At 42.1% G+C, this 22,001-nt stretch overlaps 1 protein-coding gene across 2 annotated transcripts in view; it reads right to left on the reverse strand.

Moving 5' to 3' along the window:
• The window catches only part of LOC124996197 (matrix metalloproteinase-17-like), a 72,250-nt gene that overhangs the window by 8,911 nt on the left and 41,338 nt on the right, over window positions 1-22,001 (reverse strand). For both annotated transcript variants that reach the window (XM_047568986.1, XM_047568985.1), the window contains 6 exons: window positions 20,704-20,990; window positions 7,097-7,273; window positions 5,698-5,800; window positions 3,681-3,763; window positions 2,889-3,041; window positions 1,845-2,102 (listed from right to left, as the gene is read on the reverse strand). In XM_047568986.1, coding sequence (XP_047424942.1) covers window positions 1,845-2,102; window positions 2,889-3,041; window positions 3,681-3,763; window positions 5,698-5,800; window positions 7,097-7,273; window positions 20,704-20,990 — 1,061 coding nt within the window. The remainder of the gene's footprint in view (window positions 1-1,844; window positions 2,103-2,888; window positions 3,042-3,680; window positions 3,764-5,697; window positions 5,801-7,096; window positions 7,274-20,703; window positions 20,991-22,001) is intronic.

The raw sequence follows: 22,001 nt of genomic DNA on the forward strand, positions 1-22,001 counted from the left end.
ATGGTAAATTAGCTGCACCAGATATTGGCATTCTATCCAGCAGCTGACCCTCAATATCAAAAACGTCAACATGATGGCGAAGCCACAGCAAAAGTCACAGGATCGATAAATCAGGGCAATACATCCAGTCTTCGTCTGGATATCTGTCTACAAGCTAAAAACATCAACCTCGTGGTGGCAGTAGAAGAAAAGTTGAGGCTTCGCCAAAGTTGTCTGGGAACCATGAATATGTATGCAGTACAAACTGTTACTGAAATGTATTCAGTGATTACTGCATTATTTAAATCTGGACCAAAATGGTGTACTGAACGACAGACATTGCCAAAGCGTGGCACAACCAGACTGCCAGATCTGCATATTTGCTAACTTTGCTAATTACTCCATTATTCTCTCATATTTCTCTCGTAGTTTAGCCCAATCTGAGGACCTCCCCTGAGCGGGATATTGCGTGGTCTTGCCTTAGGCATCAGAAATACAACAGTTACTAGCTCTGATACCCTGCTGGAGTGTTACAACTCTATTTTTCTCTAAAAAATATAATCTTTTTTCTCTGGATGGTACAGACCATGGTGATTCATCACTTATGCATTGAATGTTATCAATCAGTCCCTTTATAATCGATTTTTAATCAAAACATAAAAGGTCAGTGGCTTTTTTTTTTGTACATCTTTTTGCCCTGAATGATTTGGCTTTCATCGTTTATATTGTGGAATACTGAGAGAATAGGTATGAGGCTTTATTATCACAAATGGATTTACTTCCAAGAAAAGCCTTGGGGAAGTTCATTCAATAATCTAATCATTGAGTGTAAAGGTAAATTGTCATATTGGCACAAATGTAATCAATAATTCTTTAGTTTTATTTATTTGTTTTTGGTTTCTAGGCCATTACTTCTTCTTTCGCTTAGATGTAGGTCACAGAAACACTTGGGGCCTGATCCGCTAAGATCCCAAATAAGGAGCACTAAATTGTGTGCGCAAGCTTATAGATTGCGTGTGTTGTTATGTGTTGCAGGTAACCTACTAAGATTGCATGAAATAAGAAGCCTTGGAATTGGAACTGTTAGTGCAAGAAGCAAATAAACATATTTTGGACTTACAGCAGAGAATTATTAACATGCATTGCTGAATAGAAGATATGTCTTGATTGTCCTTCTGTCATTCCACAATGACGTGCACTATTTTGCTCGTATGACAGGCGCCCCCTTAGTAGATCAGCCTTGTCATCAGACTAATGACGTTTGCTTATGTTGTTGCATGCACAAACCTTTAGTAAATCAGGTCCTTGGTTAGGTAGGTGGAAGAAAATTCCTAGAGGTAAAAAAACATCCTTTCAAAGATGCCAGTTGAAATTAAGTTGGGTCCAAGGACAGACAATTTAATTGAAGTTTCTAACTATTTCTCATGGGGCTCAGCTGCACCTTCAATTTGCATGTCTTCATTGACTTCAGACTTTTGTAAAGTTCTGATTCAAAAGTAAAAAGTTGAGGTAAGGCTTTCATATGTGCCTCATGATGTGCTTTCTAACTATGCCGACATGCAAAAGTGCGCAATTATAAGATTGCGTCAAGTGGCCATGACTGTTGGGTTGATAAGCTGTTTATTTGAGACTTCTGACACTTCAACGACTTAAACAAAGATTTCCAATAATTACAAGCCAGAGCTTTACCGTCACACTTGAAAATAATTGCATGGATAAGGTGTCGGAATAACATGTCTCGGCAGAGTGAGTGTATTTTAAATAACCAAGAAGTTGACTTGGCCACTTTTGACTTCACAACCGGTGAAGAGCAGACAGACCTGGAGCACACTAGACATTTAGATTACATGTATAAGGTTACTCACCATCTGACCACCTCATGGCGTCATCCAGTTGTGATGGCAGCCCTTTCCAAAGCGTGCTGTCTTTCGGGTAGCCCAGGTCCATGCGTCTCATATGGTCATCGTAGCGCCAGTAGTGGTTGTCCTTGAAGAAGTAGGTTTTGTCGTTGTGGAGCCAAACGAAGGCTGCATCCACACCCTCCAAGGGGAGGCCAAAGTCGCTGATTGGACGGGGGTAACCCTCCTCCACAATATTGTCTTTAAACACCCAGTATTTAAGACCTAAAGAAGATGGACAGAGATAAATGCACGATATGATGTATTCCTTACAACGAAAGAAACCAGATAATTGAGATGTCTGCGGAAGGAGGAAACAGACAAGACTGACACAATTTATAAGAAACATCCCTCATAGATATCAAGATGAATTTTAAAGCTGACTCACATATTGGAAGTTTTGTTTTTTGTTTTTTGAAAAATGTGCCTGAAAGAGTGCCAGCATGTCGCCAGTAGCTCTGTGATTTTTATCTTTTTGGGTCACTCTTATTGTGTTATTGGGTGTTTCTTTGTCTGATTTGTTTTTCCTGTGCCTTGAACCAACTGACATGGTTGGCGATGTTTTTTCGGCTTTTATTTCATTTTTTCTGGACTTTTTGTGTTTGGCTGCGGCATTTCACGTGTTGTGTCTGTTGGTGTATTCAAGAGATCCGCTGCTAGCGCTGTTCCGTCTGAGCTTCCCGGAGTGAGAGCTGAGATTCCTGCTGAACTTCAGAAGAAGTGCTGGAGATGCCAGGCTGGAGTTGAAAGAGCTAACGGCCAACGTGAGGTCTTTGGCGGCAAAATGGACGGACTGTGTGCGCTTGCTGGACCGAGGAGGAGTGTGTTGTGAGAGGTGCTTCGTGTTTTATTTTACTAGATAATACTTATTTTTTATTTTATTTTTGCTTGTGGTTTTTAAGAGTGTTTCTTTTAGGTGCAACTAAGCTACCGTTACCAGTAATTTCCCCCGTAGATCATTAAAGTCTGTCTAAGTCTAAGTTTATGTCTAAACCGCTTTTGATATTGTACCTTTGAAGAATACTATTTTGTGGTCCCCGGGCCTCTCATACACTGCATCCACACTGTCCAGATTGGTTGGCAGGCCTCTCCAGAAACGATGGATTTGAGCAGGACGCAGAGACACTAGGTGCTTCTCTCTTGTTAGTCGCCAGAAGTACTTCCCTACGAGGAAGAAATAGTTTGGGATTAGAGGAAGCACTGTTCAGTATGTTGATATTCACCATAGTCTGGATGCAGTTAAGTAAATTGTACATAAATTAAAAGTTAGCATGTTTAGCATGAGAACAGTGTCATGGTTAGTTGGGTTATTTAAACTCTTTGACCAAAGAGGCTACGTTTGCTTGCAAATAACTACTACTAAAAACTAAATCTATCTAAAGGCTAATATTTAGTTAAAACTTGAAACAAAACCTGCACCTCGGTCAGTTGAAAACTACATTCAGCGCAAGCAAAAATGATTAAAAATGTCTTTAGGAGTTCACCACACTATACCAACACTTCTACAACTGAATGGTATGCGGGTCTGTTTCTTGTTTCCGTTGTCAGTGGGGGAGCAGAGGTCATTCTCCCAGAGGGCAAGCATGAAAGCCTGATGTAATTTTTGAACCGCAGTCTCTCAGCAGGTCCCAGTTGGAGCCCACAGCTACCTCCCTGTCTCTCATTCTCCCCTCCTTGCCTTCTTTAATTTAGCTCCTTCTCCGTGTCTGCTCATTGAGCACATTTGTTGCTATTCTTCCCACACAGCTCTGTGGCTTTGCATCTTTCTGTCTGTCTGTCTGTCTGTCCGTCTGCCTTTTGTACCTTTGAAAAAGAAGGCCTCCCCTCGTATCTGGGCCACGGCATCAAAGTGACTGGTGCATCTGTCTGGAGTGTCTCGTGCCAGCCTGAGAGGGATGTGGAGAGGGGGGGAAAAAAAGAAGCTATTATGTAAAACTGTACATTTATAACACTTTAAACGTTTAACAATTACAAATGATGTTGCTTCTGTGTTTCTAAGATTTCAACATTTATCTAAAAGGATCTGCGAGAGTGATGATAGCTTGTCCATTCATACAGTTTGGCTTTTGTTTACATACTTTCTGGCGCTTTTACACGTCTTTTTATACACCCAAAGGTTGTTTATGCTTCCGCTGCCTCTGAGGGCCTGTTCATTTATCAGGCCAGCCAGGCTAAACAACAGAGGCGCAGGCTGTGAGTCTGACATGTTCATATCCATGGGTGCATTTATCACAGAGGTTTTTAAGTGATTTAAGGCACTGACGTGGTCTGCCTGTCAATGATGAAGCCGTCAGCACCGCGGGTCTGAGTGCGCGAGCAAGCCAGGCCTTATATTACCAACAAAGGTCTCTATTCAGAGCCCTATTAACACCACACCACTGCGTAGTGGTCAGCATTGGAGCCCTTGTCAGGCTTAATCTAGCTTCTTCACGCATCATGACCTGATGAAGGCAGAGGGAAATGATTAATAAGGCCGGTGGAAGTCTAAAACGGAGGAGAAAAAGTGTTAAATATTCCACTGCTGTCTCTACGCTACCTTGCTGTTTATAGCTATGTGTGTGCAAAGAGACAATCCTAACGAAAACCCTTTGGTCATTTTTTTATTTGTGGGACCTCTTGAGGGCTAATTTAAGGTTACAGCTTGGTGGTTTGGGTGTGTGAGTGTGTGTATGTACATTCAAATGCATAAATGGACAAAAATTGGTCTAATTATCCTTGATAACCAGAAAAAAAACTACAGGCTGATAGCTGCCCAACTTTCTTTAGGGAATAACTTAATTAGACGGGCAGTCTCCCAAAATCCCTGCCCGACTCTCGGCTAATTTGCTTTATTGGGTTCTCACGGCTTCATATCGAGTTCCAAAAAACTCTTTTTATAATAAATGTTTAGTATTCCTGCATTGATTCGATGCAGTGTGTCTCAATGGATGCGAGAAGAAAAAAAAAAGTAATAACATTAAAAAACAATCAAAATATAATGATGCCATCGTATGAAGTGTCAGAAACGCCATCAGAAATCCACAAATTTTGCTATAATGGTCTGACGCGGTGCAATAAATGCAATAAACACAACAGTTTCGTTGTGGCCTGTTCACGTATGTAGCTTATTCTATTGTGCTCAATGTAATATACTCACAGTTTTATCACTATGTCAATGTACCCGAGGAATTAAGACTGAAAGTAGTAGATTGCACGGATTTGTACAGTGGTTGTCATTACTGCCTCACAGCAAGAAGGTTGTGGGCCATTTTCTGGCGTGTCTGCATGTCCTTTCTCTGCCTGCGTGGTCTTTCTTCAGGTCCTCTAAGTTCACCGTCGGCTCAAAACCGTAAAACGAATTAAAGAGCCGCACCAGTTCTAATAAATGTGTCCTGAGTTGAATGCATATTTCGGTACAAGGTTATACTGTCCCATCAGATTTTTATTGACAGTCCTCTCTGTTGTGTGCCACTCGGCCGGTCGTTTCTGCACGGGCAGTGATCATGTTTACACGGACAATATTTCTTCAACCCTTTGAAATAATACAGATTAGAGATTCCAACTGAACTGTTTAAAGTGTTTTCATGATTATCATGTTTTCCTATGGAAATAAATCCCTTCTGAACAGGCCGGACCAGCCTGTTGTTCCAACCGAGGCCGTTACATGAAGCATATTTATTCCTCTTTGGCCAGATTAGTCTGATGATTAGCGGTATATTGGTGTCTATGCAAGTGCAGACTGAACGAAAGATCCAAAACACGTTCTTGATCCTAAGAAATAGCGCATAAGCCATTTTCATGCATTTGAAAGATACAGGAAATATATCTGTCTTCTACTTACAGCACAGTGGATCTGTTTTCTGGAAGGTCCAGCAGGACAGGAGGCTCAGCTGTCTGAGAGGGGTTGCCTGGTTGATTTGTGTGGGACACAGAGTCTCTGACACCTGGAGTGAGATTTATTATATGGTTATTTATTTTTGATAATATCATACCTTTCCTCTGTTTTATTTCTTACATTTCATTCCACTTTAATTCAAATCACGCTTCTGTATCAGGGCAAGGTGCGATAATGTTACGAGACAGGGGCGGTTCTAAGGTCAGAGCTTCAGGGGGGCTGAGCACCCCCACCCCCACCAAACTTAAAGACTTAAAGATATGAATACCAATAAAGAAAGGCAACCCTGTCTAAAAGACAACATTATTCTATCTTTTGTCTCTCCCTTTGGACGGAACAGACGCTACAGGCTCAATCAATGCCGCCTCACCTTGACAGAGGCAAATCTGGCCCGTGGTCCTTCTCAGACAACTATGTTTAGCTTACAGGCAGCATCAACACATATGCCTACCAAAAGCTTAACAACAGCGCAACAGCTCCAATGTAAACTGTTGACAGTGGTTGACTGATAACCTGCACTATTAACTTGCGAGAGAGAGAGAGAGAGAGAGAAATGTCAGCTAGCGCCAACCGAACAATAACAACAGTAAAAGTTGCTATTGTTGTTGCTAATGACTGTAATGTGTTGGTGCTGAGTGATAAAGTAAATACATCTTTGTTTGGTAACTTACAGGAGATGATCAGCCAAACCTAATGTGGGATGAACGAGAGAGATGGATCATACCACTGCAATGCAAGAGGAAGGGTGGGGTGCTGTGTTTTTATTAAATTATTATTAAATGTTTAAACCACATACTTTTCTACTGTTATGCTGTTTTTTTTGTCATTTTATCACAGACAAGCATTTAGGACAAAGCTTAGGGGTGCCTGAGCATTACTAAAAATGGGCTAGACACGCCTATTTCACAGGATATGATGAGGCCCGATTATCTCCATCAAACTTTTTATGAAATCAATTGTTCAACAGAGTTCATCAACAGCTGCTTCCTGCTTGAGAATGCCCCTTTATCTCTATATATGGGGATCTCCACCACCACACTGAGACATACTGTACATTTATAATTACAGTAGAGGCTCATGAGTCATGACCAGTAGAGGATAATACTATGAATGCACATAGAGTATGGCCTTGTACTGCAGATTAGACAGAAAGAAGAAGGAGAAACATGGTTGAAACCAGATTTCTACAGCATCACAATGTATCTGGGGGTTAACTAGTTTAGCTTGTATGTACTTTAGAATAAACAGAATCATTTCTCCATTTATGAGTGTTTTTGTAACTGGGGTGAAAATGTAGAGTTTTCCCTCTTTCACACACAACAACACACATGTTATTATTCCATACCATAGAGCTGCCAGACACGGACTTTGTCCTCATAGGGCAGATCATATTTCAGAGGGTCTCCCACAGGACCCTGGTAGTACGGCCTCATGATGGACTCCATGGCTGACGTGTGGACCAGGCCGATGGCGTGACCGAACTCATGGACCGCAACTGCAAACAGATCCATCCCGTGGGAATCTGAAAGAGATGGGGAGAAAGATAATTAAACTACATAACAAAAGTCCACAGATGACATCACAACAGAAACAGAAGAACTTACATCGTCTTTTTCTGCTTGTATAAATCCCCGATACACCGGAACACAACACAGCAGAATGAGATGATTTTTAATGAAATTAGAAATACAGTGACATTACATTAGACACTATTGAGTTTGTCACAGTAAATCTGTGTAAAACAACACTGTGGAAACTTTTTTTTCTAATACGTGATGACAATCTTTCATTTCACTGTTTTATGTAATTCTAAATGGAATAAGTTTTCAATCGCTGGTTGAAAAAAGATGAAGAGGAAACTGTGATGGGCATTTTGTTAAAGAACCGATATATTGAGCAAAAAAAGATAATGAGCAGATTCAGTGATAATAAAAAAAAAATGCAGAATCATAGCAGCTCATGCACAACCTCACAGGTAAACATGTAGAGCCAGTTCTACGGCCGCAACTCCCGACCTGTGTCTGTTTTCGTGGTGTCTTTGACCACTTTGCTAGTTTGACTGGTCAAATGTGTTTAAATTCAGTTAAAGTTTAAGTATTTGGAACGGGCCACAGTCAGAGTTAAATTTATGACCTATCCGGTTTGAGTCGGTGTCTTACTTTGACCCTGTTTAGGTATTTCACACCTCATCTGCTTGTGGTGCAAATTAAGAGGCACAGACAGCTCAGGAGCCTTTGAGAGCTGTGAGGCGTGTGATGTTGTGAGATAACTGTGGAAATACTGTCTGAGTCCCTGAGCCGCCAATCAAAATCTGAGTGTGGAAAGACACCTAAAGAGGCTGTAGGCTATTGAAGCACGTCTCGGTCCGTGTTCGGCTAAAACATAAAAAGAAAAAGAGAACTCCCTGTCTGAGCCTCTGAAGCAAGACAAAACCTGGGACTTAGAGGTTTAGCTTTGCAAAAATATGGAGATCTAGCATGTCAGGCCAAGCTAGCTTAGAGCTCCTTGGTGACTGGGCTCGAGTTTTCATTCAGTCAACCGCAGGTCGGCCTCGGTTTGGGACATGCGCTCAAGCTTACAGTATTCACCTGGGATATTCAAGAGGCAAATGCCAACTCTAATCTACAGTAGCACACGGTGCAGGTTAACAAAAGAAAAAAAAAGAGAGAGTGAGAGAACAGGGGCTCACAGCAGTATGTACCATGTCATCATATTTAGGGTCCATAGGAAGCTGAGAGAAGTAACGCCTGCAGACAAAGTCGGAGCGGAGAGAATTGTGCGGATAAACCAGATTCATTTAGGAAGGCGGGGAGAGATAGAGAGACAGAGGAGACTCTGCAGACTGTGGAATTCTTAAGGGTTCAGTCTTTGTTCGTCCGGATTCATCAACGACCCATTAAGTAGCCTTTTATCAACTCAAAGGCTTTCACTGCATGGCGCTGAGAATAGAGCTTAAGAGCTTCATTCATTAGGCCTCTAAATCATTCCTGATGGCCGTTCCTCCGCTCCTTAAAAACTAGCATCGCAGTCGCTTTGATGGGTCAAGACGACACGCGAAAGACTTCTGGCTCAAATACTCAAACTCATGGATGCCCTGGAGTTGGCCTGAAGCTTGCTTCTGATCAATACAGTAAGCACGAGTAACGTTGATAGACACTGAAGACTTCATTCAAGGAGAAGTGTTTGTGAACGTAACATCCACGGTCAATAACTACACTAACTATTCACAAAATCCCTTCTCCCCTATCAAGTAAGCTAGCTGTAGCATGAAAATTAGTTAGTAAGGACTTAATTTAAGTAGTTTGTGATTGGTTCAATAAAAAGCAACTGGCTGTGAAAATGGGATGGAGATGTACCTTTGTTTAGTTTCATATGGGGGAAATATGTTAGACTAAATGTAGTTTTGTGTGAGAGTAGACAATCCTAAATGCTAACATAGCTGAATTTACACAGATCAGAAGTAAATAACATCAACCTTCTTGTAGCATTTTCCAGCCGGGAAACTTCGGGACCTGGCATTCATGTGGATGTTTTTTGTACCACCCACCAAGACCAGACCAGGCCCCCCGCGGTGAAAAATAAGTCTGCCCACATACAATCTTATTAAAACAGTATTTTACCAAGTGTCAGGTCAGTCTGTATGGGATCTATTCTGTTACATTGCTAGCTGACAGGTCTTTTTAATGACCACATGGACAGTTTATCTACATGCACCCAAAGCCAGCTCAATTATGATTGGTTCATACTACTCAGACTAAAAGACTTGTGGCAGCTTCTCCCTCGCCTAAAGATTCTGCAGAAACCTCTTAAAACAGATTAACTGGTGGCATTAATAGAATGTATAGTAACAACAGTGAAGTGTAACTTATTTAAACTGAGGGTATTATATAGCTCCCGTGAAAAAATGTACATTATTACTGGGCTAATATGAACCGCCAATAATGTGATTATTGAATTGGCATGACATGGAAAGGACTTGAAAGCCGTCAAACAAACTGAACCAATCCAAGAACGAAACCTGGTGACAAGACTCCCCTCAATCAGCAAAAAGGCTCAGCGGGGACAGCTGAGGACAGTCAGCGAGGGTGGGGGCTCAGAGCCAGCTCTCAAACATGAAACAACCCATTGCTCTCTGGTGTCCGCCACATGAAAGGACGAAAAAGAAAGGGGGGAGAAAAAAAGGCTCTTTTATTCATTAACCTCGTCCCCCACCGCTCCTACCCGTGTCACTGAAACCTCCACATCCGTGGAGTGACTCCCTTCTCGCCCAGTGTCCTTCATCAACACATGCTGTAGAAATCCTCCACAGCTAGGGATCTCCTTGTATCGAAAACAGCTCCATTTTCCTACGAGTAATCTTGCTTTTGAGTTTATGTGAATGCTTTGGGTTTTTATCACATGCAGTGGAGGTCAAACACTATATTCAGTTTTTTATATAGCTGAACATTTCTGTATTGCTTAACGGCATATTTTTCTTTTCAATGTGTCCGCGTTATATTTCCCCATCCACTGCTCATACCGTATACTTATGTCCACTATTTCTACTCTGGTATTGACCTGACTATTCACTACAGTTGTAGTGTATCGTTACAACTATAAAGCTGTAAACGTAGCAAGGCTTTCGGTGCCAGTGTCAGCTGTTGTAAAGCACATTGCCATTCATTTCTTCCTCCACTTCGACGCCGCTAAGTTTATTACAGATCTCACAAACTGGTTTTACTGGCTTTAAACATCTCTCTCCTGGGTTTACAAATAATAAACAAACTCAACGACAAGGTGCAAAGATGTCACAGTTTCCACGTAAGACGAGAGAACCTTTTAATTTATCCCACAGTGGGGAATTGTATTGTACTTAATTGGCAGTGTTTCTGAAGAGCTACCCTTGCTGTGGCCCTGCACCGTCAGGCCTTGTATAGCATGACTTTATTATATTGGTGACTCTCCAGTAGTCCAGGTAAGAACCATTGAGTGATGAATCAGTGGAGGGTGATAATAATTACTGTAATCTACGTATATAATAATAACTGCAGTAACCGGATCCTCTTGAGGACGTATTATTACGAAGAAAAGGTTAAAAATCAGTGGACGGGAAGGACGAGCAGGCAATAGCTTGATTAGTTGTTTTAAATTCCCAGTATGGCATTAAAATGACTCCTAAATTTCTTTGTCTCCCATGGCAACCGTGTGCAGAGGAAAACAGAGCTACGCCTTTCCCGACCTCATTCATGCTCAGTGAGCCCTAACAGAGCTGTCCACTGTTGCTGTTATTCAAATTTTGCGACCTCAAGCAACTCATTGTCGGTGGTAAGTCTCATATTTCACCCAAACTCAGACAAAGACACAAACACAAAATCAACAGGGAGAGACTCTCAAGACACGTCATGTGTGGTATGATGTTGATAATTAGCAAATTAGATACTTTTGGAAAAGAAATATATTGTTTCTTGATGCTTTTAGTTTCTGAGTAGGCTGTTCATTTCAGTTCCTGTCATGTTTAGGAGAACAGTGCATCAGTGGTTAAAGTTTATTGCTGCAGAACTCTCTCGATCTGCCCTTGTGTTAGCCTCATCTCTTACATCTTTGTGGTTTCTTTACGGATTCTGATCCTGACGCTGTTTTCTGCTGCTGAAGTGTTCTGCAGCATTGTTTGCAGTTTTCTTTTCAGTTTTCTACTTCAATAATTTGTCACCTACGGTGCAGGCGGCATCAGTCAGGAGATGTGGCGCGAAAACCGGGGCACAGACGAGACGCCGTGTAGCACAAAGAGCATGTTTATAACAGACAAATATCACAGACGTAACTTTAAACTGCACTTTCAATAACACTCTATAAAACAACCATACCGATAAGAACGACTAAAGTCTACCAGTCTCAGCGTATATCAACATATCAACAAGTCTGTCATGTTCTCAGCTCTTCAGACTGCACTTTCCTAAACAACTTCTCTCATCTAACAACTAAAAACAGAGGAGGAAAGACGAAGTTCAGCGAAAGGTTTTATGAAATATTTCATTTCCTGTCATATCTATGGTTCCCCCTTAATAGCGCTCTCTCTTCACTTTATTTATCTATTTATTTTTTACTTAGGTTTTGATTAGAAAAGTTGGATCACGTTGAGATTCTGTCTGTTTACCTGACTCTCTATCTGTGCAGCGTGGAACGGAGATGCGATCGCATGCTGTCATCCAACCAGCTGAACACACGCCATGATGACGTTATGCAAAGGTTGAATGCCGACTGATAGAAAGGTTGGCTTGAATGAAACGGAACAAGGTCATCAGAGATCACCGCCAAGACGAGGAAGAAGAGCAAAAGAACTACTAAGTCAGCAGCTACATGTTTGAACTACGAGAGAAGAACTGATTTGTAAAGCTGTTTCCACAACAGGGGGGTGAAGCTAAAGGACCAACAGCAGCACAGACACTTAGAAGAGTAGCCTATATTTACAGTTGTTCCAAATATTTTTCACACTGACATGAAATGCCCGCAGATTGTAAGAAGAAGAAGAAGAGGAAGAAGAAGAAGATGATACGGGTCTGCAGCACTCAGCACTCACACAGAACCAGGCTGAAGTCTGAGTGTTCACTTACAAGCAGGAGGTCAAAAAGACAAGACAGTGGACTCACTGACAACAGTTCAATCTATATTTCATTTTGGACTCATTTTCAGTTGGGCACCTTTGTTGTATCTCATACTGTCACTCTCTGCATGATTAATATTCACGGTTCGACTACAAACAAAACACCAAATAAAAACCCACTGTTGAAGACCTGATGTATAACACAGATGATATAAGACCAATAATTTGCCCAATATCCCTACCAGTGATGTTTGATTGATGATTGGTTTCTGTCTCCGCCTGAGGGATGGAGGCACACAAACACATAAACAGCACACACAACCACGTGTTCCAACACACACAGAAAACCTGAATGTCATGAAAAATTCACCTGCTTAATGACGCTTTTGTTTTAGTCGGAGTAATTAGTTTGCGAAAGCAGATTGCTGGCTGAGTGATAATTAATAGAAGCACTCTGCTGCCTGTCAAAGCATAAAAACACAGCACTTCCAGACCTCCACTTATTTGATCTCACTGAGATTCCACCTCTCACAGCTCCTAATGGATGCCAGAACCATCCATCTACGCGGCAGGGGTGAACCGGTCCTCGAAAATGCGGCGCTTAATTTCCACTATTCAGCATCATCGTACACATTAGGAGTCGACCTTAGGCAACCTGGATTCGGAGTCCCGCTGAGAACAATGCGCGGGGAGATGGGGGAAGGGAATTAGCGAAGGCAATTACTCAGCTATGGATTTGTCTGATAAGGCTCATTTTTCTAAAGACGAATACGTACTGTGGCTCTGCAATCTGCCGAAGCGCCGACGCTCACATTTTACATTGTGTGGCTGACCTGTGAAGTTTACATCATCCTGAGAGATTACGTGCCTCTGGAAAAAAAAAAAAAAAGTTGCCTGTTGTCTTACAAGCAGATAGACGTGTAGAAGCAGTGATACTGACATCGGCTGAACAACACCTCTGAGGCTGGCTGACGACGGCGGAGGAGGATGTGAGATAGCGGCACGGCGAGGCTGCCGGAGTGTGACGTGAAGAAATTAAGAGTTGTTTAATTAACTTTATTTTTTTTTTACCCCTGAGCCTCAAAGCTTCAGTCTGGCAGCCGTAGCGAAGGAAAGAACGTTCAGTGCTTCAGAAAGTAATAAATGTCGGAGGTGAGTTGAACTTCTCTCTGAACTGTACAGAAGGGGAGAGAATTCAAGTTTGGGCCTTTGTTTGGAGACGTTTTAGAGCATAGGTCTTCAACAGGGGGTTTGTGACCTCTAGGGGATCCATGGAGGTACTGCAGGAGGGGTCACAAAATCTTTGGTTGATTAGACATTTTTTATATATATATATATATACATTTTTTAAATTTTCTCCCACAAATTTAAAGAGATCCTATTCAGTTGCCAGGTAAAATCCCATGTATGTATGTATGTTTATGTCAGGTATGTTAACCACAGGTGCAACAACTTGCTGTTGCACATTATTGAAATTAAAAGAGTGAATATTTGAACCTGTGCACTATTGGTGTAGCTTAATATTGAATGCAAAATGATGATGATAATAATGTATATTTATGAATAGCATTAGGCAGAGAATAATATAGAACACATATAGTAGGCAGGGGGTCCCTACTTAATCTCTCCATCAGTTTGGGGGTCGGTGGCCTGTAAAACGTTGAAGACCCCTGCATTAGAGGCTTTAACAGTTGAAAGCAGCAGCCTGCTTCCTTCACAGACGGGAAAGTTTCCGGCACACAAGATGCGAATTTCACCCTTGAGGGGATTCATGGCAGTGGTAGAAAGCAGTATCCTTGAATATCTAACAAGTTAGGATGATTCACAGAATCCATCCATGTGTTTTTTTTTCTTTCCTCCACACTGAAGGCCACTTGAATGTGCGCACACATGACTACAATCATCCTTCAGTGCCCCTGAATTATTTATGGCTTCCAAAATTAGCACTTAAAAACACAGGGCAAAATTGTTGCTGTTGACAGAATTATTATTTTAACTTAGCGGTTCCTAGAACCTGAATAAATCCTCTGACCTCTCCCTCCTTCGCTGCCCTGCTCCCATTAACCGAGCCCACGTCTCCGCAGCTGTTGCTGGCCCCGCCGTCACTCATCAGGCACACACACACATTCAATCACACACACTGAGGCTACACCGTCGTGTCGTCTGCTTGTCCTGCCGCCGCTGCAGCCTGGTGGGAGGTCTAATTGGAGCAGATTGAGCTGCTGTCCTGCGGCATATGGTTCACAGCCCTGACAGCGCAAAACAAAGGACGGAGATCCACGCAGGTCCTGGCCCCATCAAAGATTCAGCAGATGGGATAGACAGCCGCACAATACAGGGCTGGGTGACGCGGACACAACAATCTAATCTCTATGGATCCTTTACCTTAATCATTTTTGTCTGTGTGCTTGAACTGAAGACGCAACATGATATTTCCATAATTGTCTATTCTATTTCTCATTTCTAATTCTTGTACATAGCTGATGGAAATATAATTTCCCGGGGGGAGTCATCCCAAAGGGATCAATAAAGTTGAGTGTAAGTCTGAAACTATATTCTGTATAGGTGCAGTATAAGAACAATAACAACAAAAGTCACACTAGCAACAGTGGTTCTGCTGGTCCATGTTGGTCCATGTTGGTCCATGTTGGTCCATGTTTTACTCAAAGACATGGCGGCCATTTACACAGCCAAATGGCCACCATGTCTTTCTCGATACTGGTCACTTACTATTGTCACTTCTTGTCTCTGGGGCCCTGTCCTCCCATACAGGATGACAAAGGAGCATTAAGTAGCTGCTGTTTAACTGTGGGGTTTCAAGCTCAGACGGGGGCCACCATCAGAATCTCCCTTTGTGACTTTTTACAAGAAACTGGTGACAGCCTAAGTTATTGTTGCATCTCCAAACACTGGTGGTGCTGCCATTCCATTTGAGTGACAGTGAATGAAGAGCTAATCTTGATTTTGGGATTTAGGCTTTTTTTTTTTTTTTTTTTCAATAACAAAACCCCCAATCAATCAAATTAATTTGATGTAACGCTCAGCCGGTGTTTTCATTTCCAGAGTGAATGAAGGGTCGAGGGGAGAGGAGATAGAAAAGATGAGGTGGAACAAAAAGAGAGAGTAAAGGAGCAGACGATTCTATATCCCTTTGTCGGACTGATGTGGCTCAGGTGGTAGAGTGGATTGTCTGCTGACCGCGGGGTTGAACGTCCAAGTGTCCTCGGGTCACACTCTAAAACACAAAAATGGTCCCAAAGGTGCTCCCAACCCAGCAGGCACACATCCTGCATGGCAGCTTCTGTCTTTGTGTATGAGTCTGTGTGCGACCGAGTGAATGAGGAACACCGAGAGGCGGTCTTTGTACCACTAAGGCAGAAAATCACCGTATGTGTTCAGACCAATCACGACTTATAAGTTAAACATTCCAACTTTTGGATTCGGTCCAAAACACTAACCTGAGAAGAATAGTTTGTGTTTGTTTCAGACATTTTTCAGTGCATATTTCTATACCAGTTGTGCTTGTGTGTGCTTCGTCTCACCACTTCCTTGCATTTGCAAAACTGACGGTATTTTCCTGGGGATACAGGCAGAGTCTGCACAGCACAGTCCGAGAGTGGAGCCACAATATCCATGGCCTGACCACACTACGGCCAGATTCACACATTTTTCGTTTAAATAATAGTACGCTCCCTTGACCAATTACAAGAAAAGGTTCAATTATACACTGGACTTATTTTTCTTCTTCTTCTTTTTTTTTTTTTTTACAACTCTCACAGTCAATGCCAAAGCTGTTGGCATGGTAGCTGGTAGTCGCCATCACGTCACAACCCTGTTTCTATTTATTTATTATTTACTGATGATCCTCATAAGCTGGTACCATAGTTACCAGAAACTTATCCAACACTTCAGCATACATCAGAATTATATTAACTACATAACTATATACTATACTATACTATACTATACTATACTATACTATATATAACTACATATAACACCACATGTGACGTGTATTTTAGTGTTTCATTTCGGAGGGGGTGGAGCTAATGACCTACACTGCAGCCAGTCACCAGGGGGACTACTTGCTTAAACTTCACTTTTGGGGCGCTGTTCCCTCCATCTTTATACTGTCTATGATGTGTACACAGTAGAGTAGCTCAGTCGGGAATAGTTTATCCACTCTCTATTACACCACTGCATCCCTAAATGTGTGTGGTATTAAAAATGATTTTTTAAAAAAATTTTAATGTATTTTGTGTTAATATCAGGGCATTTTGTGTTTAATCGTGTAAGGGGGAAGATAGAAACCCTAATCTGACCTTACATGCGGTAGCTAATTTCCCTGTCCAAATCCACAATGGCTTCCAGTTAACAGCTGGCTAATGGATTGCGGAGGTGGACATGCATTCATTTAATTTATTATTCAGTTTAGAAGGTCGCCCTTCACATCAATGATACCCATGGGCAAACAAACCTTTAAGACTCAAAACATATTTATTGTCTGGGAGAGAGTTGGGATTTCTGGACAGTTTATTGTCAGTGCGGCTGAATAAAATGCCAATGAAAGTAAGAATGCATTAAGACCCAGAGACGCCATTAATAACTGGTTCTTTCTGTGTGTAAAGGGAAAACAAGTGACCGAGAATAATGGGAGTAGCTTGTTCAGCAAACCAGAGATATGTTCCTACACATCTCATTCCAAACACTCCAAACTAAAGTTATAAAAGCTAATCATTTGCTTGGATAAGAGGCAAGTTCCTCACAATGAGGACACATAAAGCAGCGTACCAGAGCTGTTCTATATAGTGCACTGGACAACCCTGTATACACAGTGTATAGGGTTACTGTCATTATCTCTCTGTGGCAAAATCCCTCATACTGTGAGTGCAGCTGTTTCATGAACTACTTCTTGCTTATTTTCCTCTCTGTTTTGCCTCCAGCCTTGGAAGAGGTGTTCGTGTCAGACTTTGTCATGAATTCATCTTTTATCCAGAAAAATACCCCATTTGCGAAGGCTGAGGGTGAAGTGAGAATTAAGTAAAGACTGTCAAGCTGCGTAATTCTTTTTCTCATGGAAGGAAAAATGACTTCACTTAGAATTAGGAGGATTAATGGCATCCTCGCACATCGCAAACTTTTGGCACCAATCATCTGCTGGGTTCTGGGACTTTTTAGCAGATGGAGGTATACGCAGCGTGGCAGTAACAATAACTCTCGCTGTGCTCAGGTAGTGTTTTCAGTTGTGTAGAAACAAAGACGAAATACAGGCGTCCATCTCTTTATATTCAGACTAATGGAAGTTATGGCATCGCTTTAGTTTCCATTGTTTTGCTGGAGTGAAGATTGGAATACGCATACCTACAATATCACCATGGACTGATTCTTGACTGAGACTAAATCATTCTCACCTGAAAATTTCATTCAACTACCTTTCACACGACTAATGTGTGATATAACAATCTGGCATAACATTATGACCACTAATATTGTGTAGGTCTCCTCTGTGCCTCCAAACAGTTGTGATTCATCAGAGAATGGGTGTCCCCGCTATACATCCTGTTAGTGGGGGGCCTTTAGGTCCTATGGGTTGAGAGGAGGGGTCTCTGTGGATCATCCCACAGATAGTAGATCAGTTTGGGATCTAGTGAATTTGGAGGCCAGGTCAACACCTTGTGCTGTCCTTCATGTTCTTTTTTTTTTTTTTTTTTAATTATTCCTAAACCATTTTTGTCTGTGTGCCTGTGTCAGGCTGCATCCTGCTGGGGATGGCTGCTGCCATGAAGGAGAGTCATTGCTATGGGGTGGGGGTGTCTGGTCTGGTCTAGGTGGGTGGTACATGTCTAGTAACATCTGCACAAATGGCAGGTCCAAAAGTTTTCCAGCAGAACGCTGAATTAACACAACATGACCAGTGTTATTCACTTCTCCTGTCGGTGGTTTTATTGACTGATTGTGTATGTGTACGTTTTTTACTTCACCACAAACTTTGTGAGGAAAAATTACTAAAAAGGGGGTTCTCGACGCTTCTTTTGGAAGCCGCAATGTTCCAACACTGGAAATGAGGAGCCTGTGCTCAGCAGCAAACCTGGTAATTCAACAAGCACAAACACTTCACACCGCGATTAGCTACAAGTGCGCAGGTGTGAAATAAGATAGGAGACGATTTTCTCTTCCCTTTTCATCCCCTACAGAACTAGTCCTGTGCAACACTGTGTCCAAATATGCATGTTTGTATCATTTATCATAAACTTTAAACCAGCTTTACAACTGAAATAAATATATTTACAGTTTGGTGGAAAATATAGTTAAATTCTCCATTAGCGACATCTGTGCAAGGGCTGATTTCTGAACACATCTCTATTGTTTTATGTCTTGCAGTTGTGCATGATTTAGTCTGTGGCTACATCGCCCATCTACCTCAGCTCCAAGCCTTTGCCAATTTTTGAATTAGCTGGGGCTGAAGCTTGAGCTGGTGAACTGGCTGCACATGTGTTGTCTCTCACCACACTGCATGTGTTATAGTTACAATGTCAAACTGTTGCAGACGTCTTAATACTACACTGTCAATCAATCCTTAAATTGGGAATGTGGTTTCTTTTCTTCTTCTTTTTTTTTTTTTAACTTGTTTTGTTTTAGTCCAAAGGTTCAGTCGAATATTTCATCTTTTTCTTTCCATCTCACTCTCCGCTGTCTGTCCATTTTCAAAAATAAGGGACAAAGGGAGGCACTGAGCGGTGGAGAGAGGGAGGTCATTTTGAGTGCAGCCATCCAGATAAAAGGAAAAATAAAGAAAGCAAGTCAGAGAAAAGGAGAGTTAATGATTTATGCTGTCATTCGTGTGACTGTGCTCAGACAGTCCCTGCCTTATGATGCATGGTCTAGATCATTCAATCCGTTCATTTCATCCGGACGAGTGGACCTTTAATGCACCCCTGTACTTTCCCACTAGCCGACCCCCTCTCTGCGTACTTTCTTTTTAAAGCACAGGACAGTGGACAGAAAATTAGTATGACACAACGTGACCAGATAGCTGAGGACTTTCAGCCAGGCTGTGAAAAATGGCCTGGTAGTGCCACAAAAATGTCATTTGTGAAAGAGAATCCCCACAGAGCGGAGACTCTGGACTCTGCACTTGTTAATGAGAGAACAAGGAGGCGCTCAGTTCGGCAGAAGCGTGACGACGGGGCGAGTGAATGATGTCTTCGGAGAGGACGCACTGTTTGTTGTGCTTCGAATGAGGGAATGTATGAATGAGTGAAAACAGGGATCAGTGAATATACTGTAAATGGTCCTGAAAAGACACCCTGCCGCACCGTGTCTTTCCAGCGCCGTCTAAGAATGACGGATATCTCTAATATGCGCTCATCTATTTTTGATTGGCAAAGCTGATTGAATTCCATTTAGCGCCGCTGTCGCCATGTCCTCATTTCAAACTCGTAGATCTCCCTCGGCGGGTAATCAAGCGCTTTGAAAACTGTTTGATGAAAGAAATTTGGCCACATCATTCAGGAGAAACCAATCTATTAGCCTACACAGCTCAAAGCGAAACACACACCGAACGAGCGAACGAACGGACGTGTGTCATCGGCTAAGCGAAGCCTGCCTGTGTGCTGATGACAGGACTCAGAGATTTAATCATGATAGAGTAAACTAGGTAATAATTAATGGCTCTCACATTAATAATCTGTTTTGATAATGACTTAGAGAGAAAGACCAAATAGAAAGATTAACTGGTGTGATGCTGATCTCTAGAAAACTTAAATCAGAGGTCTTCAACAGGGGGTCCCCGACCCCCACGGGGTGCGCGGAGGTACCTCAAGGGGGTCGCAAAATATTTGGTTTTGGTTGATATGAATATGAGCCACTTACACATACACATATCACACGCTGACCCCACAATTGGCTGAGAGCCTATTCAGCCCCAGGTGAAATCCCAGAAGCACACTACTATATACGTACCAGCTAGGTATGTTTATGCTAATGGCAGTCGCACGGCCCCCCTACTGTTCCATATGTTTGAAATAAAACAATGAATATTTGAAGCTGTGTGTTATTTGAATAGCTTAACATAGAATGCAAAATGATAATTATGCATCATTTTTATATTTATAAATAGCACTAGGCCGAGTTTAATATAGAGCACATATAGTAGGTAGGGGGTCCCTACTAAAAAAGTCTGACAAAAGCAATGAGTGATACATCTAAAAGTAATGGATAAAGCATGGCTTTCAAAAATCGTATATAGTATTTGTTTTAAGTGTTAAACTCAGTCAGATCTTCTCTTCTAGGATTTTATCATGCAATGTCTGCACAGCAAATTAACTGAACATACTCTGCAGTTTGCTCTAACAGATTACAACTTTCCCCACCTGGAGATCTGAAGGTCCAGGCCTCATCATCATCAAAGTGCGTGTCTCCCGCTGTGAACCTCTCCCCGGGGAAAAAGGCGTGCGCCACCGTTCCCCCCGGCCCGTCGAAGGGATACCCGTCATTGTGGTCGGCCTTGGTGAAGTCGATTTGAATGTCGGCGTCACTGCCGGCCACCTCGTGGAAGTTCAGCGGCGCGATGTCGCTCCAGACCTTCAGGGCGTAGTACATCAGGGCTCGGACGGTGTCCCTGCCCAGTAGAGCCGAATCCTTGGGAAAAGTCCTCACCCTGAGAGAGGGAAGGGTAGAGGAGGAAAACGTTAGATAAAAGGGGAGAGAGAAGAGGGGATGAGGCCCATGAGGAAAATGGATGGGAAACTTGAAAGTATAGACAAGGAAGCGGGGGAGAAGATTAACATCAAGGATCATATTACCATGCTACTTTTTATGCAACTCTAATTCGGTAATTTCCTGATCCTAAAATTTGCTTCGTGCTGGAGACAGGTGACATGAAGCAACAACATATAAATAGTGTATTGTGTGAAAACATATCTCTTTGCACTAAGAAACAAGTCTGTCCTTGGGGCGTCGTTAATCTGCAAACAAAACACTTGGTGATAGATTAATGCCCCCATCCAAAAGAAAAATATGCATTTCAACTGGAACCGAAAATGAATGTTTGCAATTTGAAAGGGTAACAACATTGAAGCAGGCTGCGCGTGCCTATTAGTATATGCTATTCCTACACAATCTCAGCTGCTTTATTACATCCCTGCAGCCATCTGAAGTACTGTATGTTGCTAAATCTACAACCAGACCACAGTGCCATTATTACACAGCGATCAATCGTGCGTATCTTTATTGAATCACGGGCAAATGACAAGGCGCTGCCGCAAAACAATCCCAAACATATAGCCGAGGGGGTCCAAATGTGTCTAATTACAGTGACGGATCAGTTCCATCTCACTGTCTCTTTTTTCCAACCTTCTTCTTAGCGAACGTTTTATTCCTGAAATAGAATGAAGTGGGAAAAGGTTGTTGTGTCACACATGCTATAACGCTGTCGTATAAACAGCTTCATCTGCATGTTTTTATTATTTAAATATTAAGTATTTATGCATCATTACTAGGGCTGCGATAGACCGGCAACTAGGCTGTACCCTGGTTCTCACCCAGCGACAAGTGGGAAAGGCTCCAGCCTTCCAGAGGATAAACAGTTACAGAAAATTAATAAATGAATGAATGAATATCATTAATGAACTGATTTAACCCTTTAAAACCCAACGTATCGTCTGCGATC

This window comes from Mugil cephalus, chromosome 19, assembly GCF_022458985.1.
Source record: "Mugil cephalus isolate CIBA_MC_2020 chromosome 19, CIBA_Mcephalus_1.1, whole genome shotgun sequence".
Classification (NCBI taxonomy): Eukaryota; Metazoa; Chordata; class Actinopteri; order Mugiliformes; family Mugilidae; genus Mugil; species Mugil cephalus.